This window comes from Ciconia boyciana, chromosome 4, assembly GCF_034638445.1.
Source record: "Ciconia boyciana chromosome 4, ASM3463844v1, whole genome shotgun sequence".
Taxonomy (NCBI): Eukaryota; Metazoa; Chordata; class Aves; order Ciconiiformes; family Ciconiidae; genus Ciconia; species Ciconia boyciana.
This window is the reverse complement of record NC_132937.1, coordinates 61,582,811-61,598,822: the sequence shown is the minus strand read 5'-3', so window position 1 is coordinate 61,598,822 and position 16,012 is coordinate 61,582,811. Positions and strand designations below refer to the sequence as shown.

General features: G+C 37.6%; 1 protein-coding gene across 8 annotated transcripts in view; it reads left to right on the top strand.

The window, feature by feature from the left end:
• Positions 1 to 15,696, top strand: part of AGTPBP1 (ATP/GTP binding carboxypeptidase 1) — a 77,496-nt gene extending 61,800 nt beyond the window's left edge. For 7 of the 8 annotated variants that reach the window (XM_072859299.1, XM_072859297.1, XM_072859300.1 and 4 more), the window contains one exon: positions 12,248 to 15,696. In XM_072859299.1, coding sequence (XP_072715400.1) covers positions 12,248 to 12,425 — 178 coding nt within the window. In that variant the 3' untranslated portion in view covers positions 12,426 to 15,696. The remainder of the gene's footprint in view (positions 1 to 12,247) is intronic. The other variant, XM_072859301.1, reaches the window with a different exon arrangement.
• Positions 15,697 to 16,012: the final 316 nt, after the last annotated feature.

The following is a 16,012-nucleotide window of genomic DNA, read 5'->3' as shown; positions in this document are numbered from 1 at the left end:
GAGAGCAGGGACTGTTAGTCTGGAGAAGAGAAGGCTCAGGGGGCATTTTACCAACGTGTACAAATACCTGAAGGGAGGTTGTAAAGAAGATAGAGCCATGCTCTTTCCAGCGGTGTCTGGTGACAGGATAAGAGGCAATGAGCACAAACTATAGAGGAAGTTCCATTTAAGCATTGTATATAGAATGGTTACATATATATTTGTTGTGACAGTGCTCAAGCACTGGAACAAGTTTCCCATGGAGGATATGTAATCTTTATCCCTGGAGATATTCAGAAGCTCTCTGGACATGGTCCTAGGCAACCTGCTGTAGGTGTCCCTGCTTGAGCAGGGGTGTTGGACAAGAGGACCTCCAGAGGTCCCTTCCAACCTCAGCCATTCTGTGGTTCTGTGAGAAGGGAGAAGTGTCTTTAAGTCTGTCCTCAAAAGACACTGAGTGCTGGTGTTGTGAGCAGCTTCAAATTGGAGCGCTAATTTACATAATTAGAATACAAGGTTCTAAAATCACAATCTAGTTGCATTTCTCTCCTTCAGAACTTTCACAGCCAAGCTCCTGATCTCTTGGCATTTCTGCCATATACGCTTTAATAAAAATACAGAGTCTTCCATAAATACAGGCTGGCTGTAAGGCAGTTTCACTTGACAGCTATTGTGGATGGTCTCTAAACTATAGTTTTTCAGCAAGGACACGTGTTTCTTTAGTTCCTTGTGTGCATTGGTGCAGCCTGTTGAACTTCAAAAATTAATACTGATGTGTTACACCTATTTATCATACTCGCCAGTTTTTAAAATTTTACTATTTTTTCATTTGCAGCTACTATTACACGTTAATGAGACTATACAATTTTTACCATCCATAAGTGTTATATCATTGTCAATTTTATTAGAACTAAGCTTCAGTATAAATGTATGACTTTGGAATATTAAACCTCACTTACGGCATTTTGAATCAAGATGTGGTTGTGAGTAATTAATTATCAGGTTGGCATTGAAAAACAGCCCCGGATTTCCACATAACTTTATATAAATAGCTGGTTCAGATACAGAATCTGTGTTTTATATTGTCTCTCTGGAGGAAGTTAGCATCCCAGTTTACAGTGGCTGTGCTTCGGAAAAAAATTATGTAGTGGATTTCTCAGTTTGTTAATGTTACTCATGATGGAGTGGCCTTGAAACACCACCTATTGAATTGAGGAATGTGATACACTCCCCATAGTATCTGCCAGAGAGCTAAAGACACATCAGAAACACCTGAGTATCAGGATGGGATAAAAAAGGGTGAGAAGTCACGTACCAGCTAGCCTTCTAACATACCACTTTGCATGAACACATGCACAAAAAATCCAGTTCTAAAGATATTTGAAGGAAGTGAATAAAAAAAGTATAGTTCTTGGCCTTCTTTCCAGGGAAGTGTGGGGAGAAGAAATTGATTGTGCTTGACCACTGTGGTTAAGGTTTTAACTGATTTGCAAACAGTAGACAATTAGGTGCAATTGTGGTAAAGTAGTAGGAAACTGTTGTCTGGATTAAATGTTGGTGCTAGATGTTACCTTAAACTAAGAATAGGATAACTGCTTTCTAATGTTTCTGAAACTTTCAATAGATCAGCACAATCATTTATTGAGAGAGATTTTATCTTTTCAGTGAAACTAAACTTGACAGTAAAGGTAATAGTTATGGTCCTGATTCTGGGATAGGATTTCTGTAGTTAATCTGTACACAAGTTGATCAGCTTCTTTGAAAGTATGTGTAAGCATAAACATAATCCTTTGGATTTAACGGTTCTTCCATTTTGTACTTTTAAAGCACATAGTTTATGATGGGTATGAAAGTGCCTCCAGTAAGTAAAAGGTTGTTACTGCTTTCTGTTTGATAGCAAACTTGCGTAATGCTAGACGAGAAAAGGAACAAATAGGAAGGTGGGTTGTTTTGATGTTACGAAATAAAGCAAATCCTGGAGAGAGGGATATGAATAGACACGCATAGTTTGAACTTCTTTCTCCAGCTAAAATACTTCATTAATCTAGCTAGCTCTAGAAAAACTACTGTGTACCAAAATGAATTGCATGTAAAGTATGACTATGCTGGGGGCAGGGGGAAAACTGCCTCTGACTTGATTTATAATTTGTTGGTGGGAGCCAGGGGCATGGGGACTGTTTTATACTGGATTTTCGGTAAGCACTACTAAAAGACTTACTACTGCAAAAACACAATGTAGTTGGCTTGGCACATGTGAGCATAGATGAAAAATAACATGAGGCTCATAATAAGGTTAATATTACTGAGACTGTACATGGAAATGTTTACAATCCTGTTGCATGAGGAAGGTGACTGGTACTTGGGAACTTCAAAAAACAGAAAGGTTCAGTCTCCATCCCAAAAGACCAGGTCATGGAAATCAAAAAAGTGATTGCATGGCAAGACAAAATTTTAAGTTGGAGAAAGATCATTGAATGACTTAATTCAATGTTTTGAAACTGAATTTGTCTATAGAAAAAATAATTTTTTAAAAAAAGTGTTTTCCCCTAAACCTGACCTTTGGGTTTTACACAGATAGAGGTGCTGAAAGTTAATAACCAAATGCTTCTGCACTAAAGAAATTAAGATAGTGGAAAAAAATCGGATTCTGTGCATGTTAGAGTTACAATTTTTATCAGATAAGGAATATTGACATAAGAAGTATTGAATTTTATTGCAGAAATCTGTTAACAACTCAGTGGAAATGCTTTTTTTTAAATTCAGTGGAAATGCTTTTTTTTAAAAAAAGTGGGAGTGGAATCAGACACTTAACAGGGAATGTTTTTCAGATAAAAGTCCAAACTGTACTGCTGTCTGTGTCACTGCTGGAATATTGACCTAATATGACACTGTCCCTTTTTTTCAAGTGTGAATTTTCTTAAACTTTATGTGTAACCACAGCAGTCTTATGAACAGGTACTGATTTGTCTGTATCTGCTGATACATCATCAAACAGATTTGTTTAATCAAAGTTACCTAAGCAATCATCTCTAATTAAAAACACTGAAAAATATGCAAGTGCATAATACTTAGCCTGGCAAAATGTTCCTCTAGTAAATCTAGAACAATATGACTAGATTTTTTAAAAAAACTTATAATTCTAGTATCCTTCTGAGACAGGAATAACCCATCTCTGTGCATGATAATAGGAATTTGCTATCTGGATAATTGGGTTGACTCCTTTTTATTTTGATAGCTGTGCTGTGTGCCATAGAAGCCACGTACGTACATCACTTCTTGCATAAGCAAGAAACTATAATTTTCTTCACAGTATATCCACTATTAGCAATAAAAGTGCCATATAATCATGTATGTTTGCACATCATCTTTTATTTTTTGCTAAAGGTGATACTGCCATAGGTGGAATTAAGAGATGGTCTGATTTTTGTTTCCAGAGGCTCAAAAGCCGAGTTCTGCCATGTACCTTAGGCCATCAGACTTTTTGCCTCAATTACTTGGAAAAGGCTGTCTAGAGCAGAGCAATTTTATTCTGCTCCCCAACAAATATGCCCATATGACAACTGGGCCAGATACCCTTGAGGTCCAAGTTTCCTATCTTTGGTAGCACTCACTGCATGTCTCAGCAGAAAGTTTGAAAACCTGTACTGTTTATCCATGATGATACTCAAGAGGGAAGTCTCATGTTATTTATTTTTAGGGACTGTCTTATATTCAGAACTGAAACACATACTGTAAAACAGGTTGTAGTTAAAGGTCAGCTCTTTATGGGATAATGGAGATACCATGTGCCTCTATTCTGGATATTATTTAAAATAAATTTTAATATAATAGTCTTTTTTAATGAATTCTATTGAAATCCACTTTGTACTGTCTCAGGAAGTACTGGACAAGGGCGTAGTAGATAGGTATAGATGAGATCTTTCCTCCTCAAAAAAAAAAAAAAAAAAAGGATGAGGAATATTTGGATTTTAACAGCCAAAGAAAAGTAGTTCAGCATTGATTTTTCCCCTGGTCTTTCATAGTTTGGTTTGGTGGGTTCTTTTTGTTTTGTTTTGGGTTTTTTTGTTTATTTTTTTTCTTTTCTTTTTTTTTTTTTTGGGGGGGGGGGTAGGTTCTGTTTAAGCAGTATTTCTTATGATCACTGAATGCGTTTTCAAGGCTATGCTGTATTTGCCTTGTACAGTGAAAAAGAAGACTGGACACTGCCTCAAGATGTTGCAGTTCATTCAGATTCCATAATCATAATTTTTCTTGTCATCTTGGGGGTGTGAGAGGCACTCCAGAACGTTTTGCTAGAAGGCTACAACTAATTTCCCTAGATATGATGAGTACTAGTTCCTAGTGACACCTCTAATAAGGCTTAGCAAACTCTTGAGCTCTTCTTTTCTCACTTCCCAGTCCAATGATAATGAAATGTAGAGAAGCCTGTGGCTGGTATTTCTAGGTATTCTTATAGCTGAAGCACAGGGTAGTTGGGCTCCCTAGCTGTATGAGACCTCACTGCTATTTGGACGAAAAGTTTGCTTGGTGTAGGGTTTTCTTTCTCCCCCCCTGCCCCAAAGATCTGGCTACTTTTCTGTGCAGCATAAGTCCCTCTCTTTGTAATTAACAGGAAATAGATTTTCTTTTTTTTTTTTTCTATTTCTTAGTGCTTTAAAAACAGGGTTTTTTATTAACATCTCTTGAAACCTGTATGCGAAATCTGTGAAATATGTTGTCCATTTGTCCGTTGATTCAATCCTTGGATCCAAAGTGCTGAAGTTTTAGTGTTTCTGTATGGTTCTAGACAAGATATTAAAAATATCTATCAGCTGAGGTATCTATTTATTAGGTATCTATTCACTTGAGTGCTGGAAATAGACAAAGACCCTCTATTGAGTAAAATTTATAAAGCTAATTTCTATTCCTCTTCAGAGGCAGTCAGGGGTCAGAAGATAGTCACACAATTCCTTGCTTTATATGCCTAGACTTCCATTCCCATTATTCTATTATAATAAAAGTTCTGCTTATACTTTCCTCATACTTACATGATTCACGGCTCATTACTGACCGTTAGAGATGGATGAGAAGCTACCTACAGAAAATGCAGGTAAAAAATTCATGAATAAGAAGTATAAAAGAGAGTAGTTTTTACACAGCTGTAATGTCCTTGTAATGTTATAGCAGAGCAATGAATAAGACTGTAGTTATTTCCTTTATATTTTGGATGTTAGTGGTGTTACTTTTTACAAAAACACAATTTTAATGCTTTAGAGGATAAGCAGGCAAGTTTAAACATTCGGGTCTAAACACACAGAAGCACTGCTTTTATTCTTTGCAAATGATTTTGAGAGTTTCTCAAATTCTTTTTGGTTTTACTGGGTGTACATAAAATGACCAAGTAAATGTTAATATTTTAAAATATACGTCCAGTATTTCATTACACATAGGCTCAGTTTCCATGAGTTCATTTTGAACCACGTCTGAAACATACTTGACTTAAGAAAAATAAAGCAATAAGTAGATTTATTTCCCTCTGGCAGTGCACTTTAACATTTTAAGTGATGAATTAAACACTTTATTTTTCTTTAATTATTTCAAACCCATTTGCCAATGTTTTCCCCCCAGTTCCAAATGGAAAAGATTAGACTAAATGTAATACTGATCTTGTAGTAAGAATTATAGTTGTTATGCTGACAGGTTTGATAGGGTCTGTATGCAATGAAACAAAAACACATGGCTGCAGTCATAACTGTTAGGACTTACTGGAATTATCTTTTGCGCAATAACTTGACCTCTTTTTGGAAATTCTAGTCATTTCATTGATTGTTTTGAGGCTCATTGGTGTGTTCTAGAACATGGTGTATTTTTGTTTGTTAATTTGATTTAATTATAGCAGAGAAGCAGACTGAGCTTTTGGGACTCAGCATGTCTAGAAAATGGTAGAAAAAGTAGACTTTTGGCTCCTGCCAAAAGGAGCTGTGGGAAAGAAAAAAACTGATGCTAAATCCATTTCCTGCACTTAGTCTTACACTTGAGAAAAGACATCAGACTGGTGGGGCAAGGAGTGAGGGGTACATGCAGTGAGAATGTGTCCAAGATCTTCTTGCAAATGGTCTCTCTCTAGGCTGCCAGAAGGAAACTGGATTTGTCCTGCTTTATTTCCCTCCCCCGTAATAATTCTCAAACTTTGCCCAGACATTTGCATACTTCTAATCTCCTTCACCTGGGAGTAAAAGTTTTTTCCTTCCCATTCTCCTGCAGCATTTGAGCTTTTCTTGGCATTTCTTCCAGTACCTTAGGAGTACAACTTAGTTAAAAAGAAGGCGTCTTATGCTGCAACTTTCGTCCTGTCTGTCCCTTTCAGAAGGTTGGAAGAAAACGCTATCAAAGATGAGATTCAGAATTTCACTGGTGGGCCTGGTGGCAGTGCCCATGCACCAAGACCTCCTCTGGCCTAAGTGAAAGTGATTGCTTTTAATTCTGTGTAGACTAGCATCAGACTACTGTTTGTCTTCTCTAGGCCAAAATAAGGAAACTAGTAATCTAGGGGAAAAAAAAAAACAACAAACACATAGAAAAAAAACAAGTGTGATAAACAGGTTATGTATTCTTCATACCATTTTTCAAGCTTTTCGTCCACTCCTGGTAGTATGATCCACATATTAGCGTGGGCTACAGTCAATGATTGTTGAATTCAAGTAATTTAATCCAGTTTTGAGTTTCACAAAATGTATTTCAGGGTGACAGCACAAAGAAACTGTTGAGATTTACTTTTTATTAAGCTGTGGAGTGAAATTTTTTAACTGTAAAAGTAAGGATATTTAAAAACAAGACTTAAATGGGGTTTGGATACCCAGCTTCTTATGGCATAGAAAAGAGTTGGATATGTTGTTCTCCACTTCAGCCTTGGAAATTCCCTTGAGGAAATATCCTTACTACTTGGGAAAAACACATAGGTGAAGAGCTCCTGAAGGGGACAGCACATGTAGCTGCATGTGTGACGTTGCCTACTGTAGCAGCTTTGTTGATCCCTAGAAAATAATATAGACCCTAAAGGGAAATTAAAAGTCTGGAGAAACGATTCCTTTGTGATACTTCCTGACTCTCTTACTCCTCTAAAATTTTCCCTCCCCTGGCAATGCAGTTTTAAAAGGAATCATTAGTTCTTCAGATTTTTCTCTCCTTTTTTTCCCAGCTCCCCAGGTAGGTGCAACTCTCTATAGTTTGGCAGGGAGTATTTCTTAATTTTTTCTTCCAAAGTTTTAAAATGTATACACGTCCCCTATAGTCTCAGAAAACTGCTGATCTCCATGGGGTTGAAATTGGTAATCGTTGTATCTGGCTTGTGGATTAATTTCTCTGTAATTGAGTCATATGGATAATGAAAAATCCAAGTATATCTTTTGAGGGACAAATAAAATTTTTGTTTGAAAAAATATACCATGTTAGTGAATAGAGTGAATAGGTTTCTTTTTTAATAAGTTTGGAGCATTAATGTAAATAAGACAAAACATAGTAAGGTATTGTCATTAAAAAAATAATTAAAATGGTTTTTAGAAAAAAGTGGTATTCATTCCTAAATTCAGTGTATTCAATGGCAGGTGATGTAGAAAATACTCTTTTTTTAAATGAAGGGGATATTCTTAAAGTTCTTCATAAACATGAAGACCACATATTGTATCAGGTCCGTTAATCAGGTATTTAGGAGTTCATCTTTTTATCCATAAAATGTTGTTGAAGTAAAATCTGCAAAACTTCAGGTTTTCATAAGTATTCTCTTTTAACTGCTATGACTTCAAAGAAAATACACAGATTATGGCATCCCTTACATGACAGAACTGTAGCTGTGTGATAAACAACCTCTGCTAACCTGAGAAAAATAGTGGTCGTCTTTTAAAAGGAAAAGTGGGAGGTGTAGGGATAGAGGAAGAGGGATTATTGAGCAAGTTAATTAGAAACAGCCCAAGGGAAAAGTTAGGAAATTAAAACCCATAGAATCAGCATGACGGCAGCTAAAAATATATTGTCACAAGATATGCCGAGGGTGGGGAACGGCAGGGAGGCAAATAAAGAATTTGATTAAACAGCAAGAAATTTTTTCAGGAGTTTTGATTTCTACATTACTTGTGACCCAGCCTCAGTAAAACAGTGGAGTAATAATTACACTTTGTAGATTCATGCTAACCTATAGAATAAAGATTGCTGGAAAGTTAAATATCCAAGATCAACATTTGCTACATCAGAAGAAAACATGCCATGGGAAAGCAAATATACATGAGTGGTATGTGATACAGGTTTTTCCCTTGAATGTAGAAAGTACTCAGATACCATTTCAGATATTAGTTTTTAGCAGATTTCAGAGCTAGTTTTTACATTAAAGATAAATAGCTCTGAAAATAAGATCTGTATATATATTCTAATGATACTTTTCTTGAATAGGGAAAGTAATTTATAATGTTGATTTTTATTTTATTAAATGGGAAATGTCAGTGAAAAGCATCCCTCAGTTTCGGATGAGGATTTTGAATGTACACATGCTCAAGCAAATGTCTAAGAAGTGTTGTATCAGACACACTGTCTTTAAGACTGTGCACAGTGGCTGAATTTCTAGAAGTCAGGGGCATGCCTACATGCTTACACATATGTGAATAAGTAAAATAAATTTATACAAATGTAACAAAAATATATATTGAATACATATCCCTGTGTGTTTTTCAAGGCAATATAAAATAGGACATATTCTATGAACTGACAAAGCACTCTGAAGAGGTCAACTATGTTGTTTGCTCGTGTGTCTGGTTCTGTGTTTTCTCCTTAAAATAGGAGTTTTTTGGTTGCTTTTTTTAAACTGGATCAACTATGTGAGTTTAGTTTCCAAATAATGACACTTATTAAAAAGAGTATATATAATTTTTTAAGAGCTTTACTATTCGGTATTCATCTCACTAACATGAATTTTTATAAGTGCCTACTGTAATGCATTAACATCCCATTGTCAGTGGTTAATAAAATATTTGTCATTGACATAGCTCATTGTACTTTTCTGCTTCAGTATTCAGAATTATTAGTTAATATTGGGCCAACATTCGGATTTAATGGCTCCATTTCCTGTGAATTGAATTACACAGTCTGTCCTGCAATTGCAGTGTGGATTCCTTGCATACGAAAGCTAACAAATCAGTATCTGTGTTAAGTGATTAGAAGCAGAAATTACAAAAAAGCTGTGCACTTGTTAGAATGCGATACATTTGGTGAAGTTCCTTTCATTTTTTCTTTAAATAAATTAAACATTTAAACTTCCCCCCCACCCCCCAACTTTTTTTTCCTTAGAAGAAGTGTTGGTAGGTAGTGACTTCCTAGGGCAGAAAGCGTCACAGGATGAAAGCACAGAAAAATTGTATTCCTTTGCTGGTTCTACCACACGTTCTTCAGCAAAGCATGTATCCTTATGGTGTGTTGGGTTCCCCACCTGTAAAATGAAAGAGGCATCTTAGCAAAGATGCTGGTTATTTTCCTTACTCTTTGTCTCTCCTAAATGGAAACAATTTTGTTTTAAACACCCAGTTCATTAACCAACATAGTGGGTTGTTGCCCTAGTTACAGCTTAAATAATCTTTAAAAGTATTTAGTTTTGTGGAGCATTCCTTTTTGCATGGCTTAATGACTAGAAGCTTGTTTAATGAACCATAATACAGATTGGTTTAAAGGTAAATCCAGAGACCATGACCGAATTTAATTTTTGATAATTTATTATTATTTTAGGTCTTCTGTCCTTTTTTTTTCCCCTAAGATAGGACTAATAATTCTTCTCATTTATTCTTCTCCCAATAATTGAACTAACTGTCAACAGCATAAAACATTACAGTGTAGCATGTCATTGAGGCTACAGGTAGAGGAAGAATACTGTGAGATTTATTTATATTGAAGAGTGATTGCATTGCAGATTTCAGGTGGTCCACTTATGCTCCTAAAAGACTTTCAGAAAAAAGCACTGATTAATCCTTTTAATTATAAAGCCACAGCCAATCTAGGCTGTTGTGTGCCTTAAGACAAAATTCATCACAAGTAATATGCAAACATTTCTACAAGTTACCCTGTGATCTTTCTCAATAAGGACATTCTCACTGTTTTGTATGAGTTCTGTATGGCTTGATTATTAGGTAAACTGCATTACAAAACCTTCTTAGGACTTAATCTGAATATAAAATTACTTATTAAATATTTAGGAATATTTAGTGCTGTTAAGCAGAGAGCATTTTATGTCCCAAGGCAGGTTAGTAAAACTGGGCCTGGAAAACACTGTCCTAGGGAGGTGACAAGATGAGAAAGTTATATTTTAACCTTTCTCCAGTTAACACTAAAGGTGTTAGTCCTCTTACTCTTGGAGGCCATTGGTTAAGGGCATAGACCATTCTGTGGGCAGTGACCCAATTCCTTAAATCCACTGCTTCCAAGTTGCAAGGCTTAACATACAAATTTTAATTTTTAACTGCATGCAAGTGTGTGAGGACCTGATATGAGTCAAGTGATTCATATGGGAACTTAATCTTAGTTGTAGGCGCAAACGTGACTCCTTGTTTTGTCATCTCTGATACGTACGGTGTAATTGCTCACAATATTCTTCAGTAAAATGTGTGGTTTAATAAAATACAGAGGTTTCCCAATTTAATTTTTACACTCTCATCTGTTTTTTAGTTTGTTTATACCTTATAGCAACTGCTATTTCTTTATGTAGTTGTATCCTTGTGGTGGGTTGACTCTGGCTGGACACCAGGTGCCCACCAAGCTGCTTTATCACTCCCGTCCTCAGCTGGACAGGGGAGAGAAAACATAACGAAAGTCTCGTGTGTCAAGATAAGGACAGGGAGATCACTCAGCAATTACCATCACGGGCAAAACAGACTCGACTAAGGCGAATTAGTTTAATTTATTATAATCAAATCAGAGTAGGATAATGAGAAATAAAACAAAATCTTAAAACACCTTCCCCCACCCCTCCCTTCTCCCCGGGCTCAACTTCACTCCCAATTTTCTCTACCTCCTCCCCCCAAGCAGTGCAGGGGGACAAGGAATGGAGGTTGCAGTCAGTTCATCCACATTGTCTCTGCCGCTCCTTCCTCCTCAGGAAGAGGACTCCTCACACTCTTCCCCTGCTCCAGCATGGGGTCCTTCCCACGGGAGACAGTTCTCCACGAACTTCAACATGGGTCCTTCCTACAGGCTACAGTTCTTCATGAACTGCTTCAGCGTGGGTCCCTTCCACAGGGTGCAGTCCTTCAGGAACAGACTGCTCCAGTGTGGGTCCCCCGTGGGGTCCCAAGTCCTGCCAGCAAACCTGCTCCAGCGCGGGCTCCTCTCTCCACCGGGCCACAGATCCTGCCAGGAGCCTGCTCCAGCACGGGCTTCCCACAGGGTCACAGCCTCCTTTGGGCATCCACTTGCTCTGGCGTGGGGTCCTCCGTGGGCTGCAGGTGGATATCTGCTCCACCATGGACCTCCGTGTGCTGCAGGGGGACAGCCTGCCTCACCATGGTCTTCTCCAGGGGCTGCAGGGGAAGCTCTGGTCCGGTGCCTGGAGCACCTCCTCTCCTCCTTCTTCACTGACCTTGGTGTCTGCAGAGTTGTTTCTCTCACATATTCTCACTCCTCTGCTCTGGCTGCTGTTCTTGCCCCGCAGGGTTTTTTTTCCCCCTTCTTAAATATGTTATTACAGAGGTGCTACCACTGTTGCCGATTGACTCAGCCCTGGCCAAGTGGCGTCTTGGAGCCGGCTGGCATTGGCTCTATCGGACACAGGGGAAGCTTCTGGCAGCTTCTCACAGAAGCCACCCCTGGAGCCCCCCCACTACCAAAGCTTTGCCACGCAAACCCAATACAGTCCTTCTGCAACAACATCTGATACTGCTATAATTATATGAAGTTCTTGCAGGCCATTAGTGTAGGTCTATAATGTGTAGCTAATTTGTCATGGCATATTTGGATAATGTGTTGTGTATGACTGACTAATTAGTTCACAGTCTTGAACCCTGGATCCCAGGACCCTGGATCCCAGGATCCTGGAACCCAGGATCTTGACGCTTCAGGGTCTTGGTCCAAACCAAATGTGGTTTTGGCTCGCAGTTGTTTTATGTGCAATTAAAAAATTGATACCATTTCAGGTAAACTGTCCCTTCCCTGGGGTAATTTTTGGATTATCATATGCCAGGATAGGGACAGGGCATGATCTGAATGTATTGTTCCAACTAAAACTTTTAACATTATTCATGCAACTTCTTGTTCATTATAGCCCCACTACATACGTCTTGGATGAAGATGAGCCTCGCTTTCTTGAAGAAGTTGATTACAGCGCAGAGAGTAACGATGATCAAGACATTGAATTAGCTGATCATGTGGGTGATTATGAGGCACCTAATCAAGAAGATGGACTTTCAGACTCAGATTCAACAAGGATACTCCTTTCTTGAACCATCTTTGCAGCCAGTAATAGGAAATTAAGTATCCTGGATTTTCATAGTCAAATACTTCCTTGCTTTTGTCTACCAAGGGGATAGCTTTAAGGAAACACATATAACTGGGGCCTGCCTAGCTCAAGGACAATAAATATTTCTGATAAATTGGCATTTGTTTTATTTAAGGAGTTCTGTGTTTTCTTTTAGCACTAAATAGATAAATTTATTTACTGGTTCATTTTCTACTAAATAGCACCGCATGACATTTTGTGTCCTTAAATCCTGTCTTCATAAAAATGGATTATAATTTGCGGTATGTCAGAGTACAGAAACTAATTCTTTGTGGTACAGTTCTTTGAGTTGCTTCCTGAAAAATACATATGTACAGATTTTCTAAATTAATTTGTGTATGTGTGTGTATATGCGCGTGTGTATACTGAGGTGAAGAGGTTATTTTTCAACATCATTTCAGATACTTGACTGTGTTTGAAGTAATGTAGTGCCTGCTCTGGAACCATTCAAGAATCACTAAATTAAAAATGAAAAAGTGATGTATGAATTGTTGCACTTGTTTCTTGCTTCTGAGAATTATATGGTTTTGCTACAGGACTAGGTGAAAATATCTGATGCCTCTTCACAGTTCAGGAATTTTGCACAGTGACCAGTGCAGCCTGTGCTTACAAGAACTATACACTTGTTTAAAACTCTTTCCCATAAAACAGGCATGGCTTAATATGAAGAGGTTTTTTTTAAGTGTGCATCACTACAAGAAGTGGTTAGATATGTACACTGTATGTATGTTCAGCTACCCAGTTTCTTAATTTTTCTTGTTCAATATGCACGCAGTTAAAAAGAGTTCAGTTTACTGGGGGCACATTAACTATATACCCGATTCAGATGCTTTAAGAGGGAAGGTGCATTTTGGTTTAAGCATCTTTTGCCTGGTCTTAATCCAGTGTTAACACTGCTCTGAGAAGGAGATTGGACTGTAACTTCCTGAGGTCTCTTCCAGCCTGAATAATTATTCTGTGATTCTGTATTCTTCAAGTTTAAAGTCAAGCTGCAAGGCATGGGATTTACACTTCTTCATCTTCTCCTGTTATCTATTAATTCTTACTGCCTCTTGCCTCTGCTTAGAATGAGATCTAATAGAAAAATGAAGTTGTACCCCATTGTTTACAGAATTGACATGTTTTGCAATGAAAAATATTTTTGCACAATGATTTTTACTTGATGTGACCCAGTTGTGGCATTCATTTTCTGCTGCATGTGCAAGGGCTTTAAGAGCATGAAGAATAACACTTCTAAGTTACAGCAGGTTTTTAAGTTATGAGAACTTTGTGTGTGTTTACTGTTGCAAATAAAACTGTATTTTGGAGGGGAAGGGTGCCTTTGGTACAAGGATTAAAAAAAAAAATTGAAGAGAATTAACTGTGTCAATGATTCTCAGTCAGGAGATGGATTTTCACCAGGATCTGCTGTTTCAAATGCAGCACTGTTTGGTGATGCCTGTCCATACCATCCTGATTCTGAAACTGGGGGAGGGTTTTTGATCCCTCGTGATATGCTGCTGTATTTTTCTTTAAATGCTTAAATTTATATTAATAATCACGCAGTTTTGAGATGTAAGGGTGTAATGGAAACATTTACATCCTTGTTGCTTTATAAATTTATCTCTCTAGTGAAAATTATCATTCCTTGTGTTCTGTGAACTACATACTGTAAATAAGAAAGTTTATTTAATACCCTGTTGAAGAGGAGCCCTCTGCATTGAAACTGTAGAGGAATTTGGGAATCTGCCAAGCGAAAGGATTAACCTTGACACAGAATTTGAACTGTCTTTAAGTCAGCCCACTGAGAGCAGTGCAGAATGCTCATATTGCTGTGTCAGCTTTATACTAGTTATCTGCATAAACAGATTTTTGTCCTAAAGGACTCATACTTCAGGACCTTACATAAATAATTTTGACTCAAATTTCAGGGGGTGTGGGATGCCACATGTTAGTTAACCCCATTGTGCATTCTCCTTAGTTTTCATATGAATCTGTATTAATCCTGGAACACTATTTTCATACTACAGGCAAAACTAGTATGTACTTCATCCATTTAGAAAGAATTGTGGCTTAGTAGGCTTACGTAGGCTTACAAAATAATCTTTTCATCCTGAGTAAATATGCAGATACGTTCTCATGTCTTCTACAGATTTTAGTCTGTGCAAAGAAGGAGTTAAGAATTACTTATATAATGGCTCAGGATAACAGGCACTTTGCTAAAATTATAATGTTGTGTTTATACATTAGATTCTAATGCACTTATGCATTAGATTAGATGTATGCATTTGATTAGATGAGATGTCAGTCTGGCAGTTGTGAGTCTGAACTTCTACCAGTGCAGTTCCGATGCAAGAGTGAAACTTTGTCCGTATCTTACACATTGTTGAAGACGCAAAGGCCGTTACCTCTTACACGTTTTGCAGTGCTGCTTAATGTGCCTTCTGAAAGGCAGAGTCTCCATTCACACTCACAGGGATTCCAGTTCATGGGAAGAACAGCCGCAGTGGTAGCCGCTTCACACTTTTTATCCCTTCTCTACTACATGTTGCCATTGTTGCAGCACTGTTGGCAGACAGATGCCGGTATCCACTTTTATCTGTTTTGGTGGGAAGTCTGGTATTTAGATAAAAATGGAATAGCTGAGGCTTGAGCACATGCTCCATTCTGTTACTAGGGCATTCACCCCGAATAAATGGGCAGAGTCGATAGCAAAGAATGGCAGCTTCTTGAACTGTCACAAATCAGTCGTCTAGCACGGCTTGTCCCAGACAATTGACTGTCTTTATTTCATGCATTGGCATTCCAATGTGTTTCTGGTTTTAAATGATGCTCTTTACTATAAGCATGACTGATTCTGTATAGGAAAAGAAGATATTCTTATATCTTTTTCCAGTAATAACAACAAATAAGGTTATAAACAATAATTACATCTGTGTTATTACCATCTTGCTTCTAAGTAATTGCTGGATGATGAAGTACCTTATTCCCTTTCCAGGTATAATTAAAGTTGCAGCACAAATTTTGGTATTGTGTCTTCACTGGTGACATCCCCTGGTGTAATGTAACTTACAGCTAAGACTGCAGTTTGTGCCAAAATCTTGCCTGGTCATTTTTGGAGGTGGATTGCTTTATCAGCCTGACTTATCAGGGAGAAATGGTTTGAATCTCAAATAAGACTGCAGTAGCAGTAAACACTGTTCACAAAACACAAAAATCCAAGGTTTCAGATAGTTTCTATTGTAATGCTGTGATAGATATAATTGTTGCAGTGTTATTATGCATGCCCCAAATAACAATACTTACTAATAAAGATACCTAATAAAGAATTAATTACAATCACTTTGCTTCCCTGTTATTGGTTAGAAATGTTTAAAGGATGTCTCATCATAGCATTTGCAGCAACGTACCTACCTGTAAGAATTGGGGTGTGCTTAGCATTTCAAAAAGGAGGATATTTTTGTTCTCTGTCAAGTTAAAGTCAGTGTGCTGCAGGCTTAGAGTACCATTTGCATATTAATAGATGGAATTATAACTCTCTTAAAAAGCTTA